The sequence below is a fragment of the Budorcas taxicolor genome, chromosome 19, assembly GCF_023091745.1.
Source record: "Budorcas taxicolor isolate Tak-1 chromosome 19, Takin1.1, whole genome shotgun sequence".
Lineage (NCBI taxonomy): Eukaryota > Metazoa > Chordata > Mammalia > Artiodactyla > Bovidae > Budorcas > Budorcas taxicolor.
This window is the reverse complement of record NC_068928.1, coordinates 34,891,934-34,908,914: the sequence shown is the minus strand read 5'-3', so window position 1 is coordinate 34,908,914 and position 16,981 is coordinate 34,891,934. Positions and strand designations below refer to the sequence as shown.

Genomic DNA, 16,981 nt, shown 5'->3' with positions numbered 1-16,981 from the left:
CAACTAAGACCAGGTGCAGCCAAATAAATCCATAAAAACTTTAAGTAAAATAAAATGTGTTAGAATAAATCCATTCAGCAGCAAGACACAAAGTCAACACACACACACAAACTCCACTGTATTTGTATACATGAAAAATGAACAGTCTGAAAAAATGTACAAAAACAATTCCACTTACTATAACAACTAAAAGAATGAGATACTTAAGAATACATCAGGGAGGTGAAGACTTACACAGTGAAAACTACAATATATTGCTGAAAGAAATTAAACAAGACATAAATAAATGGAAACATATCCCACGTGCATGAAGTAGAACACTTATTACTATTAAGATGTCAATCCTAATCAAAACAATCTGCAGATTCGATTCAGTCCCTATCAAAATCCCTACTATGTCTTTTGCAGAAAGAGAAGAACTCATCCCAGAATTCACATGGAGTCTCAAAGGAACCAAACAGTCAAAAGAATCTTGGAAAAGAGCAAAAAAGCTGGAAGAACCACTTTCTAATATCAAAACTTACCACAGAGCTAGAGTGATCAAAGCAGTGTGTTGGCACAAAGACAGACATAGACCAATGGAATAGAAAGCCCAGAAATAAACCTTTGCATATATGGCCAAATAATTTTTGATAGGGATGTTAAGACAATTCAATGGGGAAAGGACAGTCTTTTAAGCAAATGACGCTGAGAAAACTGGATATCCAAGGACTTCCCTGGTGGTCCAGTGGTTAAGACCTCATGCTTCTACTGCAGGCGGCACAAGCTCAATCTCATGCCCTTCTTCACGCGGTGTGGCACAGCCAAAAACAAAAAATTAAATTAAAAAAAAAAAACAAACCTGTATATCCACATGCAAAAGTTCAAATTTGGACCCTTTTACAAAAATAAACTCAAGATGGATCAGAGACCTCAATGTAAGACCTAAAGCATATTTCTTAGAAAAAACAGGCAAAAGCTGATTTTGCACTGCACTTGGTAATGATTTCCTGGATAAGACTCCAAAGGCAGAGGTAACAAAAGAAAAACTAGATACCCTGGTTCATGAAAATTTATGTGTTATGCATTAAAAGACACTATTCACAGAGTAAAAAGGTAACCCACAAGGTGGCAGAAAATATTTTCAAATCATATATCTGATAAGAGAGCAAATATCTAATATGGAGAACTCCTAAACTTTGAAACAAAACAACCTGATTCAAAAATGGGCAAAGGACTTGAATAGACATTTCTCTAAAGAAGATATAAAAACAGCCAATAAGTATATGAAAAGATGCTTAATATCACTGCTGCTGCTACTGCTGCTAAGTCGCTTCAGTCGTGTCCGACTCTGTGCGACCCCATAGACGGCAGCCCACCAGGCTCCCCCGTCCCTGGGATTCTCCAGGCAAGAACACTGGAGTGGGTTGCCATTTCCGTCTCCAATGCATGAAAGTGAAAAGTGAAGGCGAAGTCGCTCAGTCGTGTCCAACTCTTCGCTACCCCATGGACTGGCTCCTCCGTCCATGGGATTTTCCAGGCAAGAGTACTGGAGTGGGTTGCCATTAGTCATTAGTAAAATGCAAATAATAACTATGAATACAATGAGATACCACCTCACACTCATTAGAATGACTGTTATAAAAAAAAAAAACAGAAAATGCAAAGTGTGAGGGTATGGAGAAATTAGAACCTTATGCACCGTGGGTGAGAATGTGAAATGGTATGGCCACTGAAAAAAACACTATGGAGCGTCCTCAAAACAATTAAAAATAGAATTATCACATGATCCAGCAATTCTACTGCTGGATACACATGCAAAAGAACTGAGAGCAGGGTCTTGAAAAAACACCTGTGCCCCCATGTTCACAGCAGCATTATGCACAACAGAGAAAACACAGAGAGACTACCCAAGCAAAATGTGATACGTGAATACAACAGGATATAGAAACACAGTTCAGCTTGAAAAGGAAGCAAATTCTGACACATGCTACAACATGGATGAACCTTATAAACGTTTATGCTAAGTGAAATAAACCAGACACAAAAGCAAATACTACATGAGTCCACTTACATGAGCTACTTAGAGTAGTCAAATCCGTAGGGGCAGAAAATTGGGGGTTGCCAGGCGCTGGGGGCAGGGAAGGAAATGGGGAGCTGTGTTTTAATGGGTACAAAGTTTCCATTTTACAAGATGAAAAGAATTCTGGAGACAGATGGTGGGGAGAGCGGTACATTATAAACGTATTTAGCACCTTTGAACTATACCTTTAAAAATGGTTAATGATGTAAATTTAAATTATGTATTTTTTTTACAATAAAAATATTTAAGTATGTCACTCATAAAGGATAAAACATTAAATGCTATCTAATTTCAAGTAGGTTCATGCCTGAAATTAGATAATTTAAAAATTCTAACATTAATTTCCTCATGGATTTGGATAGATTTGCCTTAGCCCACTGTTCTCTCTTAGACAATTTACTTAGGATGATGGTTCACTCTGATTTCCAACTCCAAGTTATTTTTAGAAATGAAAACATAATTGTGAAATGTAACTATGAAAGGCCCTTTATTCTGAGGCCATTTTTATAATGCTTCCACTTGAAGCATCCTCACTTTAATGCCAGAAAATATATGGAAAGGACCCTCCATCCTGGAAGGACTAAAGAAGCAGAGTAACCAGAGAGGGTTTCCCAGAGCCAGCCGCTAAGCTTTCACTTAAAAATAGCTTTGCCGGGGCCCTGTCACTATTTCCAGCACCCCACCAATCACTCCCCAAGGACATAGCCCTGTCGCCAAAGGTCAGGGCACAGCGGCCATCAGTCAAGCTGTTTATCTCAACAAACACTGTTGGCAGCTTTACTTTTCCCCACACCAATTTCCCCCCATATTTCTCACTCAGAGCCTTTTCAGGCTTGGAAAAAATTACTTGGCAAAGCCCAGAGCTTATAGTAAAAGAAAAAAAAAACCTTAAATCAAAAATGTCTTTCATGCTTTCACCACATTTATTGTTAGAGTATGTAACAACAAAAAGGCTATCTTTTTAAACTGCATTTAAACCAGAAAGTCAATATACACTGTTAAATAACAAATTTTTCTGGTCATGTTAGCATTAATAAGCTTAGCCACAGAATAAGGTGAAAGCAAACACATTTTAAAATCAAATAAATGAACCAGGAAATGCAAGATTTAAGTTTCTTTGCTCCCAGTGTAACAAAATGCCGATGCCTTTGACACCGGGATTGACACCAGGCAGTGGGTATACGGGAGTTTGCTGTGTTTTTCTCTTCGAGCGTTTGTATAATTTCTCCTTCATGCTCAGCTTTGCTAAAATAAGGTTAGAAAAGTGAATAATTAGCTACACTCTAAGTATCAACCTTGTAAAGTAAAGCTAGCTAAAAAATACTACCAAATAGAACATCAAGAGGAACAAACTGGCCAATGTCAAATGGCAATGCCATCTTCATGGGCAGCAAGGTGGGTGGGCCTTGATTTGGACCTTCGATGGTACCTGAGACCAGGTTACTGCAGAGCAAGTCGCCTGACTGTCCCAGGCCCACTCTAGTTTCTATAATTTTTTTTCTGCTTACTTGTTTCCTAAAGTGGAAGTTTAAAGGGTTGATTCAGATCTTCTTGTTTAATACGTGTATTCCACGGTATAGAGTTCTAAGCATTGCTTTCACTACTTCCTCCACGTTGTGTATAAACTGTGTTTTCATCTCTATTTAGTTCCCCCCTCCCAAATTTTTACCACTCTGTGCAGCCTGTGAGATCTTAGTTCCCCAACCAGGGACTGAAACCGGGACACGGCAGGAAAAGCACGAAGGCCTAACCACTGGACTGCCAGGGAACTCCCTGAGTTCAAAATATTGTTAAGTTTCTCTAAAGATTTCTTTGTTGACATGTGTTATTTAGACATGTACTGTTTAATCTGCAAGTATTTGGGGATTTTCCAGCTTTCTGTTACTGATTTCTACTTTAGTCCCATCGTGGTCTCAGAGCAGTATGTTTTCTATTCTTTTAAATCTGTTAAGGTGTGTCTTTATGGCCCAGAACATGGTCCAGCTTCAGAAGAATATGTGATGTACTTTTGTGGGATGAAGCAGACCACAGATGTCAGTGATACTCAGGTGACTGATGGTACTACTGAGTTCGAAGAAGTCCTTACTGCTTTACTGCCTGCTGGATCTGTCTGTTTCCGATAAGTCGTACTGAGGTCTCCAGTGACACTAATTCATTTATTTCTCTTTGGAGTCCTATCAGTTTTTGCCTCGTGGAGCTTGACACTTTGATGTTAGGTACACACACATTGATGAATGTCATGTCATCTTGGGGTAGTGACCCCTTTATCATTATGCCATGTCCTTCTTTATTCCTGATCACTGTCCTTACCCAGAAGTCTTCTCTAAAATTAATATAGCTACTCCTATTTCATTAGTGCTGGCATGGCTCTCTCCCTTCACTCTCCATCTATATGTGTCTTTATATTTAACGTGGGTTTCTTGGATATGTATATTAATATATATAGCAACCTGAATAATACACCCCAAAGATGGGGGGATTCCATATGTGGACCTCCAGAAACAATGAGTATGTTATCAAACTGATGCGGTAAAAGGGACTTTCAGATATAGTGAAATTAAGCACCTTGAGATGGGGAAGATTATCCTGAATATATCTGGCCCAGTATAATTACAGGGGTCCTCACACAGGGAGGGAGGAGGGTTGAGTCATAGACTAGATACGACAACTGCTGAGCAACAAGAGGTTGAAGTGATGTGAGGAGGCCCTGGGCCAACGGATGCCGGTGGCCTGGAGACAGGGGGAGGCAAGTGGACAGACTGTCTTCCAGAGCCTACAGAAGGAACATGGCCTGCTGACACCTTGATTTTAGGACTTCTGACCACCAAGACCATAATATAATAGCTTGGAGGGGTTTTAAGCTACTGTGTTTGTGGTAACTTATTACAGCAACAATAGGAAACTAATATAACATTGTTCATCAGATTTGGAGATATCAGGACATTATTTCTTTAAATACGTTTTTCCTACCCCATTCTCTCTCTCCTCTTCTTCTGGGACTTCCAAAGGTTGGTACCCTTGATATCCTGTGGACATCTGCAGCTCTCTTAATTTGCCTTCCACCTTTGTTCTGCTCTTTAGATTGGATGATTTCTACTGATCTTTCTCAAGTTTGACTGCCATCTCAAATCTGCTACTGAGTCCCTCCAAACCGTTCTTCATTTCAGTTATTGTGCCTTTCAGCTCCAGAGTTGGTACCTGGTTCTCTTTTATATGCTCTCTTTATTTAGATTATGAATTTATAGGATCAATTTGTAGGATCAATGTCATCATATTTCCCTTTAACTCTTTAAACATGGTTTCCTTTAGTTATCTGAACATATTTATAAGAGCTGTTTTGGAGTCTCTGTCCTCTTAAGTCCAACATTTGGGCCAATGTGAAAAGCAAAGGAGAAAAGGAAAGATATAAGCATCTGAATGCAGAGTTCCAAAGAATAGCAAGGAGAGATAAGAAAGCCTTCTTCAGCAATCAATGCAAAGAAATAGAGGAAAACAACAGAATGGGAAATACTAGAGATCTCTTCAAGAAAATTAGAGATACCAAGGGAACATTTCATGCAAAGATGGGCTCGATAAAGGACAGAAATGGTATGGACCTAACAGAAGCAAAAGATATTAAGAAGAGGTGGCAAGAATACACGGAAGAACTGTACAAAAAAGATCTTCATGACCCGGATAATCACGATGGTGCGATCACTCATCTAGAGCCAGACATCCTGGAATGTGAAGTCAAGTGGGCCTTAGAAAGCATCACTATGAACAAAGCTAGTGGAGGTGATGGAATTCCAGTGGAGCTATTTCAAATCCTCAAAGATGATGCTGTGAAAGTGCTGCACTCAATATGCCAGCAAATTTGGAAAACTCAGCAGTGGCCACAGGACTGGAAAAGGTCAGTTTTCATTCCAATCGCGAAGAAAGGCAATGCCAAAGAATGCTCAAACTACCGCACAATTCCACTCATCTCACATGCTAGTAAAGTCATGCTCAAAATTCTCCAAGCCAGGCTTCAGCAATACGTGAACCATGAACTTCCTGATGTTCACGCTGGTTTTAAAAAAGGCAGAGGGACCAGAGATCAAACTGCCAACATCCGCTGGATCATGGAAAAAGCAAGAGAGTTCCAGAAAAACATCTATTTCTGCTTTATTGACTATGCCAAAGCTTTTGACTGTGTGGATCATAATAAACTGTGGAAGATTCTGAGAGAGATGGGAATACCAGACCACCTGACCTGCCTCTTGAGAAATCTGTATGCAGGCCAGGAAGCAACAGTTAGAACTGGACATGGAACAACAGACTGGTTCCAAACAGGAAAAGGAGTACATCAAGGCTGTATATCGTCACCCTGCTTATTTAACTTCTATGCAGAGTACATCATGAGAAACGCTGGACTGGAAGAAACATAAGCTGGAATCAAGATTGCCAGGAGAAATATCAATAACCTCAGATATGCAGATGACACCACCCTTATGGCAGAGAGTGAAGAGGAACTAAAAAGCCTCTTGAAAAAAAAATGAAAAAAAATAAATGAGTAAAATAAAAAGCCTCTTGATGAAAGTGAAAGAGGAGAGTGAAAAAGTTGGCTTAAAGCTCGACATTCAAAAAACAAAGATCATGGCATCTGGCCCCATCACTTCATGGGAAATAGATGGGGAAACAGTGGAAACAGTGTCAGACTATTTTGGGGGGCTCCAAAATCACTACAGATGGTGATTGCAGCCATGAAATTAAAAGATGCTTACTCCTTGGAAGGAAAGTTATGACCAACCTAGATAGCATATTCAAAAGCAGAGACATTACTCTGCCAACTAAGGTCCGTCTAGTCAAGGCTATGGTTTTTCCAGTAGTCATGTATGGATGTGAGAGTTGGACTATAAAGAAAGCTGAGCACCGAAGAATTGATGCTTTTGAACTGTGGTGTTGGAGAAGACTCTTGAGAGTCCCTTGGACTGCAAGGAGATCCAACCAGTCCATTCTGAAGGAGATCAGCCCTGGGATTTCTTTGGAAGGAATGATGCTAAAGCTGAAACTCCAGTACTTTGGCCACCTCATGCAAAGAGTTGACTCATTAGAAAAGACTCTGATGCTGGGAGGGATTGGGGGCAGGAGGAGAAGGGGACGACAGAGGATGAGATGGCTGGATGGCATCACTGACTCGATGGACGTGAGTCTGAGTGAACTCTGGGAGTTGGTGATGGACACGGAGGCCTGGTGTGCTGCGATTCATGGGGTCGCAAAGAGTCGGACACGACTGAGTGACTGAACTGAACTGAGGGTCAGCTTCCATGGAATGCTTTTACCCTCTGAGTTCAAGTCACACTTTGTTTTTTCATGTCTTATAACTTTTTTTTGAACACCTGATACTACACCTGACACGACCACCTCAGTGTCATTCTGATACTACACTGCAGCAACTCTAGATTCTGATTTTCCCTGTTGGAGACTGGTATAGTTACTGGTGGGGTTTTTTTGTTTGTTTGTTTAATAACCTGCCTATTCTAAATCTATGGATTTTGTAGTTCAAACCCATGTTATTCAAGGGTCAACTGTAGTTAAAATTTCCTTATCTCTTTTCATTCACCAATGAACAATAAATCAACCTTCTCTTTTTTCATTAATCGAGACCCTTCTACACAATACAATATTCTACAACATGCAACACACCAATGAATATAACAGACATTTTCCTACAAAGTTGTATTTAAAAAAAAAAAAATTCTAAGTAAACTTTTTGAAGAGTAACCATTTGAGCAACACTGTCTGAAAAAAATTACCATAATTTAAGAAATTACTTATTGAGGACTTTCCTGGTGGTCCAGTGGTTGGGACTCTGCACTTCCACTGCAGGGGTGCAGGTTCAATCCCTGATGAGAGAACTGGAATATGGCACAGCCAAAAAAAAAAAAGAGCTGATTACAGCAAATGAATTCAAACTACTGGTAAGCAATACTCAATCACTTCAGCTGCCATCAACAGATCTGAACCTCCAGTAAGCAGTTTAGGAGCCAAGTCTCAGGTTACCCTGAACTTCAGAAGACGGAAGGGACAGCTCAGGTAGAATCTAAAAGAGAGGCCATTGAATTTCCTTAGCTTCCGAGCAGAATTTACATGCCATTCAATATCACTTTCCATCCCCATATTTACAAGCTTCCACAGCAGACAAACAGAGGGTTTATTTCTGCATAAAATCATAACATTACCTACCAAAGGTCTTGTGCTTTGAGACTGGTGTTAAATGGAGTCACTGATACTGAGGTCCATGTGACCAAACTTCACCTAACCAGTTTCAGCCTCTTCCAGAAATGAACTTCCCTGATGGTCCAGTGGCTGAGAATCCACCTGCCCGTGTAGGAGACATGGGTTTGATCCCTGGTTTGGGAAGATTCCAAGATGCCATGGAGCAACTGAGCCCGTGCACCACAGCTGCTAATCCTGTGCTCTAGAGCCCACGAGCCCCAACTACTGCAGCCAGTGTAACACAGCTAGAGAGCAGCTCCCGCTCGCCACAACTAAAGAAAGTGCACGCACAGCCATGGAGAACCAGTGCGGCCAAACAAACAAATAAGTAGAAAATTAAGGATGTTTTATTTCTCCTTCAGAAAAATAGCACAGATGGCCACCCCAATCACCAGGTGAATTTAGGATGAAAGCACATACAGAAAATGGTGCTGTCTCATCTTTTTACAAGGAGACAAACTATCAATAATCTTGAGACTATGTACGCAATGGTCTACAAATGGTAAGGGTTTCTCTGTTTTGTAGTCTCATTAGCAGACTGCCTTTATTGTATCCCACTTTCGGTTAGTGCCTGTTTAATACTTCCTTCTCCACATTTGTGGACAGTATTTTCCAGGGTGGCAGGAGATATTATTTTTATCTGTCCTCAGCGTAAACGTAGCAAAACTGTATTGTCATTAGACCACTTCATTGGTCCCACTTTGACAGCTCTCTCAATAAGGAAAAGGTGGGGACTTACTTCCCTGGCGGCCCAGGGCTTACGACTTCATGTTTCCACTGCAGCGGGTAGAGGTTCCATCCCTGGCTGGGGAGCTAAGATTCCACATGCTGTGTGACACCCCATCTAGATTACTGCAAAGACATCTTACTCAAAACTGAACTTATGTCCTTCCTCTGGGTTCTGATCTCAGGCACACAGGTCAGAAAACAAATCAGCCCTGAACTTCCCTCTTCTGTCTCAGCCCAGAATGAACGTATTACCACTGATCCTACCTTTTAAATAGCTCTCACACCCATGACTTCCACCTCCACCAAAGAAGGAGCTAGAGTGATCTTTCATAAATACACCTGCTGGTTCTATTCTCCTGAATGAGATCCTTCAATGGCCTCCCACCATTCTGAGCAGAAGCCCTGAACAACTCTCATGACCTGTGAGGCCTGCAAGGTCTGACCCCTGCCTACCTGTCCAGCCCCATCTCCCTGACTCACTTCCTCTCCCTCTCTGTCCTCCAGCCCCAGTGGGACCTTAAACTCCAGGAGGACAGAGACCATGTCTGTTTGCTCATGCTATGTCCCTAGCACAATGCCCAGCACACAGCAAATGGCAAATAAACACATCTGAAGAATAATATTGATAGAACAACTGTAGCATCTTAAATGGAAGGCAAATAAATATATGTTTGTACCCTAGGTAACTAACATAGGACTTGGACCATCATGAGACTAAAAAATGTTAAATAATTTTGCAAACCACAGACAAACAGGATGAAATACAACACTGGAAACACCTGTTTATTCAGTTTTGCCACACAAGTTACCGACACTGAGGTCTCTGCTCCTCCAGACACCCGTCCCCAGCCAAGGCAACCAGAGGCCTAACCATGTCTGAAGGAGGAGACCAGGAGCTGGAATACTGACACAGTCTGTGGAGTTGATTAAATGAAAGTGAAAGTTGCTCAGTCGTGTCCAACTCTTTGCAACCCCATGGACTATACAGTCCACTCCAGGCCAGAATACTGCAGTGGGTAGCCTTTCCCTTCTCCAACAGATCTTTCCAACCCAGGAATCGAACCCAAGTCTCCCACATTGCAGGTGGATTCTTTACCAGCTGAGCCACAAGGGAAGCCCAAGAATACTGGAGTGGGTAGCTTATCCCTTCTCCAGTGGATCTTCCCAACCCAGGAATCGAACCAGGGTCTCCTGCATTGCAGGCAGATTCTTTACCAACTGAGCTACCAGGGAAGCAAATACACCCTGGGGTGCAGCATTGCTCAAATGAGTTCCAAGCTGTGTCTGCGTCTGCCTTGGAAGCACTCTCTACCGCTGGCCCATAAGGACCAGACATGGCCCCTCCGACCCTTGGGGTCTCACGTGAGTCCTCCTTCTCTTCACTCTTTGCTCAGCTGAACTCCAAGTCTGTCCTTAAGGTCTCAGCTGAATACTACCTGCTCAGGAAAGCTGACCCTGTCCTTCCTCACCTCAGGTGCTGCCAGTGGCCCCATTATATATCCTCACAGCCCCCTCTACTGTCTCCACGGTGGGTACCACCACCAGTGTCAATATTTAGTTGGTCATTTTCTACTTGCGTTCTGTCTCCCATGCTAGACTCATTGCTGATGAGTTGCTACTTCAACCCAAGTTGCTACTTGAGGACAGGGGCTGTGTCTGCTTTGGCCATCAGTGTATCCCCAATATACAGCAACTGCTGGTACAAACCAGCTGTTCCTTAAATATCTGTGAATGAAGGGATGAATGAAATATACAGATAAGCACTAGCTTTTGGAGTGACATGAAACTGACTCTGCCCTTACTATCTCAGGGATAAATTTCTTCCCATCCCTGAGTTCACTTCTTCCACTATAAATTAAGATAAATATTCCTACTTTACAGGACTATTGTAGGGATTGAATAATCCAATAACTGCTTAGCATAGTGCTAAGACTCTCAGTGACTATTAAATATTATTTTCTTAGAAAATGGAGAAAAAGAGGAGTGTATGTGGTAGGGAAGACACATTCCATGCTCTAGACTCAGGCACAAATACAGCTCCCTAATGCAAACATATAGTTGCAAATCTGAATAAAAAATACTTTTAAAGCATTTATTTATTTTTATTTATTTGGCTGTACTGGGTCTTAGTTGCAGCTTGCAGGACCTTCGATCTTCCATTGCTGCAAGCTGAATTCTTAGTTGCAGTGTGAGAACTTACTTGCAGCATGTGAGATCTAGTTCCAACCAGGGATTGAACCTGGGACCCCTGCACTGGAAGTGCAGAGTCAGCCACTGGACCACCAGGGAAGTTACAGAACAAAAAAGTATTTCTAGATGATACTATAAGAATGTATCAGCTAAAAGAATCATGAAATAGACCTGTCTATCTGATGAACTATAGTCCATGGGGTCTCAAAGAGTCCGACACAACTTAGCAACTAAACAGCAACAGCATAGAACCAAGCGTCTTGGAGGATGTCAGGTGATCACATATTTACTTCCTGGATTCTGTGCACAGCATCAGGTTCTCTCAAAGCAAAGCACATGAAGAATCCATTATTTCAGGGAAGGAAATTCCAAACCTGGGCTTCAAAACCTAAAGGACCTCAGTCAGGCAGTGCTGACCTCAGTCCAGGACATGTAGTTAGAACAACAGGTTTTCGCCTTTAGGACAACTGCTCTTCCTTTCTAGTAGGAAACTCCACACCTTAATGACAAAACGGCCCTTTGCTCCAGTGTGCTCCAGCATCCCAGGGTCACCTGCTTCCCCCTTCCTGTGGCATTCCGCATCCCCAGAACTCCCCATTTAACTTTGTTTCCATCTTCGCTTAGATCTTCCTATTTTAGACACACTATTTAACTTCCCCAAGTCTCAATTTCTTCATCTGTAAAAACAGAACTAAAAACGTACTTTCTTTTTGACTACATGGCATGGTATATGCCACACATTCAGTTCAGTTCAGTTCAGTCGCTCAGTCGTGTCCGACTCTGTGATGCCATGAATTGCACCATGCCAGGCCTGCCTGTCCATCACCAACTCCTGGAGTTTACTCAAACTCATGTCCATCGAATCAGTGATGCCATCCAACCACCTCATCCTCTGTCGTCCCCTTCTCCTCCTGCCCTCAATCCCTCCCAGCATCAGAGTCTTTTCTAATGAGTCAACTCTTCGCATGAGGTGACCAAAGTATTGGAGTTTCAGCTTTAGCATCAGTCCTTCCAATTAACACCCAGGGCTGATCTCCTTTAGAATGGACTGGATGGATCTCCTTTAGAATGGACTGGATGGATCTCCTTGCAGTCCAAAGGGCTCTCAAGAGTCTTCTCCAACATCACAGTTCAAAAGCATCAATTCTCTGGCGCTCAGCTTTCTTTATAGTCCAACTCTCACATCCATACATGACTACTGGAAAAACCATAGCCTTGACTAGACGGACCTTAGTTGGCAGAGTAATGTCTCTGCTTTTGAATATGCTATCTAGGTTGGTCATAACTTTCCTTCCAAGGAGTAAGCGTCTTTTAATTTCATGGCTGCAATCACCATCTGCAGTGATTTTGGAGCCCACAAAAATAAAGCCTGACATTTTTTCCACTGTTTCCCCATCTATTTCCCATGAAGTGATGGGACCAGATGCCATGATCTTAGATCCCTAATCCATCCACAACATAGAAAAAAATCAAAACAAAGATCCTTGCCAATAGTTTAAATGTTTTTTTTTCTTCCCCAGAGTCTGTGTTTTTTACAATAAAAAACCCCACCCACCCTACTAATTAATATACTGAAATAAAGATGATGCTGTTAAAGTGCTGCACTCAACATGCCAGCAGATTTGGAAAACTCAGCAGTGGCCACAGGACTAGAAAAGGTGTTTTCATTCCAATCCCAAAGAAAGGCAATGCCAGAGAATGTTCAAACTACCGCACAATTGTACTCATACGCCAGCAAAGTAATGCTCAAAATTCTCCAAGCCAGGCTTCACAATACATGAACTGTGAACTTCCAGATGTTCAAGCTGGATTTAGAAAAGGCAGAGGAACCAGAAATCAAATTGCCAGCATCTGTTGGATCATCAAAAAAAGCAAGAAAGTTCCAGTAAAACATCTACTTCTGCTTCATTGACTACGCCAAAGCCTTTGACTGTGTGGATCACAATAAACTGTGGAAAATTCTTCAAGAGATGGGAATACCAGACCACCTGACCTGCCTCCTGAGAAATTTGTATACAGGTCAAGAAGCAACAGTGAGAACTGGACATGGAACAACAGACTGGTTCCAAATAGGAAAAGGAGTATGTCAAGGCTGTATACTGTCACCCTGCTTATTTAACTTATATGCAGAGTACATCATGCAAAATGCTGGGCTGGATGAAGCACAAGCTGGAATCAAGATTGCTGGGAGAAAAAAAAAAAAAAAGATTGCTGGGAGAAATATCAATAACCTCAGATACGCAGATGATACCACCCTTAAGGCAGAAAGCAAAGAACTAAAAAGCCTCTTGATGAAAGTGAAAGAGGAGAGTGAAAAAGTTGGCTTAAAGCTCAACATTCAGAAAACAAAGATCATGGCATCTGGCCCCATCACTTCATGGCAAATAGACAGGGAAACAATAGAAACAGTGAGACTTTATTTTCTTGGGCTCCAAAATCACTGCAGATGGTGATTGCAGCCATGAAATAAAAAGACATTTGCTCCCTGAAGAAAAGCTATGATCAACCTGACAGCATATTAAAAAGCAGAAACATTATTCTGCCAACACAGATCTGTCTAGTCAAAGCTACAGTTTTTCAAGTAGTCATGTATGGATGTGAGAGTGGAACCATAAAGAAAGCTGAGCGCCAAAGAATTGGTGCTTTTGAACTGTGGTGTTGAAGACTCTTGAGAGTCCCTTGGACTGCAAGGAGATCCAACCAGTCCACCCTAAAGTATATCAGTCCTGAATATTCATTGGAGGGACTGATGCTGAAGCTGAAACTCTGGCCACCTGATGCGAAGAACTGACTTATTGGAAAAGACCCTGATGCTGGGAGAGATTGAAGGCAGGAGAAGGGGATAACAGAGGATGAGATGGTTGGATGGCATCATCAACTCGATGGACATGAGTTTGAGTAAGCTCCAGGAGTTGGTAATGGACAGGGAAGCCAGGCATGCTGCAGTCCATGGGGTTGCAAAGAGTTGGACACAACTGAGCAACTGAACTGAACTGGAATAAAATATATGATCCCAAAGAATCTCCAAATGTTGCAAAGAAAAATGATTAACTAAATGGTCCTCTATTTCCATGTATACCCATTTTTAGGATGCCTTCCTTTAAAGCAGCCCTATTAGGATAACATATACTTCAGTTAATCTGGAAATCTCATCATGTTGCTTCAGGGAATAGCAAAATGCCACCAAGAGAATCCCAGAGAGAAGGAGCACTCAGTGTCACTGGTCACCCTTTACCAAGGCCTAATCACAACCCTACCCCTTCCTTCCATCTCACTCCCACCCAACATAAGCCACAGGAGAAAATGGAAGCCTCATTACCTTAGGAAAAAGTTGGGAACCTCCATCTGGCTGGTAAGATGTATTATGGCAACAATTCAGATTATCTTTAAATACAAATTCTTGAGCTAAGACCTCTTCAAAAGCAATGCCTATACTGGAATGAGTATGTTTTATATAGAAGACTAGTCTTATTTTTAAATGATTTTATTTATTTATTTTTGGCTGTGCTGGGTCTTTGTTGCTGTGTGCAGACTTTTTCTAGTTGTGGTATGTGGGTTTCTCATTTCAGTGGCTTCTCCAGTTGGGGTGCATGGGCTCTAGAACTCGGGCTCAGCAGCTGTGGCGAAGGGGCTTAATTGTGGCTCACAGACTTCAATGCTCTGCAGCACGTGGAATCTTCCTGGGCCAGGGACTGAACCCGAGTCTCCTACATTGGCAGGTGGATTTTTAATCACTGGACCACCAGGGAAGTCCAGAACCCTACCTTTATTTATTTATTTTTTATTTATTTATTTATTTATTTTTAGACGCCTACCTTTAAAAGCCTGCTTCCCTCAAAATGGTCTGGAGTACCAGTCATGCCACTCACTACACTCTCCTGCATTAGGAGTAAGAGATATCCACACAGTCATTCTGGTGGGCTCTCAAAAAAGTCATTTCCCTGCCTATCCTTCTTAAGAATTAGATCATTTTTGCTGATTCTATCCCTGAATCATGGCTTCCCTGGTGGTCAGTGGTAAAGGATCCACCTGCCATGCAGGAGGCAAAATGTGTTCTATCCCTGTGTCCATAAGAACCCCTAGAGAAGGAACTGGAAACCCACTCCAGTATTCTTGCCTGGGAAATTCCATGGACAGAGGAGCCTGGCCGGCTGCACTTCATGGGGTCACGAAGAGTCGGACACGACTCAGCAATCCCTGTATCACCACGTTGAGGATCTTTCTTTCTATCTGCCATTTTTCTAACAACTGACTTTCTCTGTTTTCCCTGCATACAGGTTGGAAGATGTGAAAAGCACTTCCTGGTAATTTCATTAAGAGAACCAAGTATTATGTTCACTAAACATATGTGTATATAAAGGTAAAAAGTTATTTTAAAAGTAACTTGTCAACTCAAACCACTACAGCAAAACAAACTAAAAATAGGGTTCTATGGGTACCATTTGTTGAGCCTGTTCTGTGCCACATGTAGTTGGAACAATTGGCTTTCACTTTTAGGACAACTGCCGTTCCTTCCTGGTAGGAAACTCCATGCCTTAATGACAAAATGTCCCTTTGCTCTGGTGTCCTCCAATTCTAGAGCCCAGGGTCACCAGTTTCACCCTTTCTGTGGCATTCCGTTTTCTTCAGTACACCCCATTTAACTTTGTTTCCGTCCTCCCTTAGATCTAAAAACTGACTTTCTCTGTTTTCCACACACACGGGTTGGAGATATCAAAAGCAATTCCTGGATCGTGTACCATCCACGTGCAACCTCATCTCGCTTCTCAACAAATTCATAGGTGGGCATTCTGCACATCAGAACACAAGTCCAAGCCGCACAACTTGGGGACGGCAGAGAACAGGCCGCAAGAGCCTGAGACGTCGTGGCCGTCCCGCGGGCGCGCAGCAGGTACCACCCTGCTCTGCCTCCGAACAAGGGTACCTAATGCCCTAACTCTGCACGGGCCAGGTGCCTCAAGCCCCGGCCATGCCAGGCGCGGAATCGGGGAAACCTGGGTAATCGGATCAGCCGTCCGCCTACACCCACTGGTAGCCGAGCCAATCGAGGCTCCCTTGCGGCTCAGTGGTAAAGAATCCGCCTGCAATGCGGGAGACCCGGGTTCGATCCCTGGGTTGGGAAGATCCCTTGGGGAAGGGAAAGGCTACCTACCCCAGTATTCAGGGAGAATTCCGTGGACTGTATAGTCCATGGGGTCGCAGAGTCGGACTGAGCGACTTTCACTTTCACATTCAAACCGAGGCTCAGGGAGTAGCGAAGGAGAGACTCTGCACCAAAAAACCGCCGAGCCCGAACTCGGGCGCGGGCGCCCCTCCGGGTCCGCTCAGCCTCCACATCGCTTCGTTCCCCTCAAGAGGGCGCGACGCGCTCGAATCGGGATCCGCCACGCGCCTCAGTTTAGAGCGGGACCCCAGTAGCCACCGAAGTTCCCCGCTTGCAGCCCTACCTGGTTGCTGCGGAGACCATGACGCGTCAACGCCACCAGCCCGTGACGTATTTTTCCCTCGCCCGGTGATACGGCTCCGTCCAATCACGGCCGTGAGACTGCGCGTGCGCCCCCCAAGCCACAGGGAGGAGCTGCGGGGTGGGGGTGGTCTGAACGTTGTCCTCTGGTGTACAGGCCCTACTTCCGCGTTCCGGAGGGAAATTAAGAAAGTCACGGTGTGAGTTTCGTGCAGTCTGCTGGCGTGGGGGGAAGGGAGGGCAGGGAACACAGAGTTGGGGAATGTGTGTGCTCAGTCGGCTTACTGGTGTCCGACTCT

The 16,981-nt window shown here is 43.1% G+C and overlaps 1 protein-coding gene across 2 annotated transcripts in view; it reads right to left on the bottom strand.

The window, feature by feature from the left end:
- The window catches only part of DHRS7B (dehydrogenase/reductase 7B), a 43,551-nt gene extending 26,824 nt beyond the window's left edge, over window positions 1-16,727 (bottom strand). Inside the window, exon 1 of one of the 2 annotated variants that reach the window (XM_052658080.1) lies at window positions 16,666-16,727. Coding sequence is in view for 1 of the 2 variants with exons in the window: in XM_052658082.1 (XP_052514042.1) it covers window positions 16,666-16,685 (20 nt within the window). In the remaining variant the exon portion in view is untranslated. The remainder of the gene's footprint in view (window positions 1-16,665) is intronic. The other variant, XM_052658082.1, reaches the window with a different exon arrangement.
- Window positions 16,728-16,981: the final 254 nt, after the last annotated feature.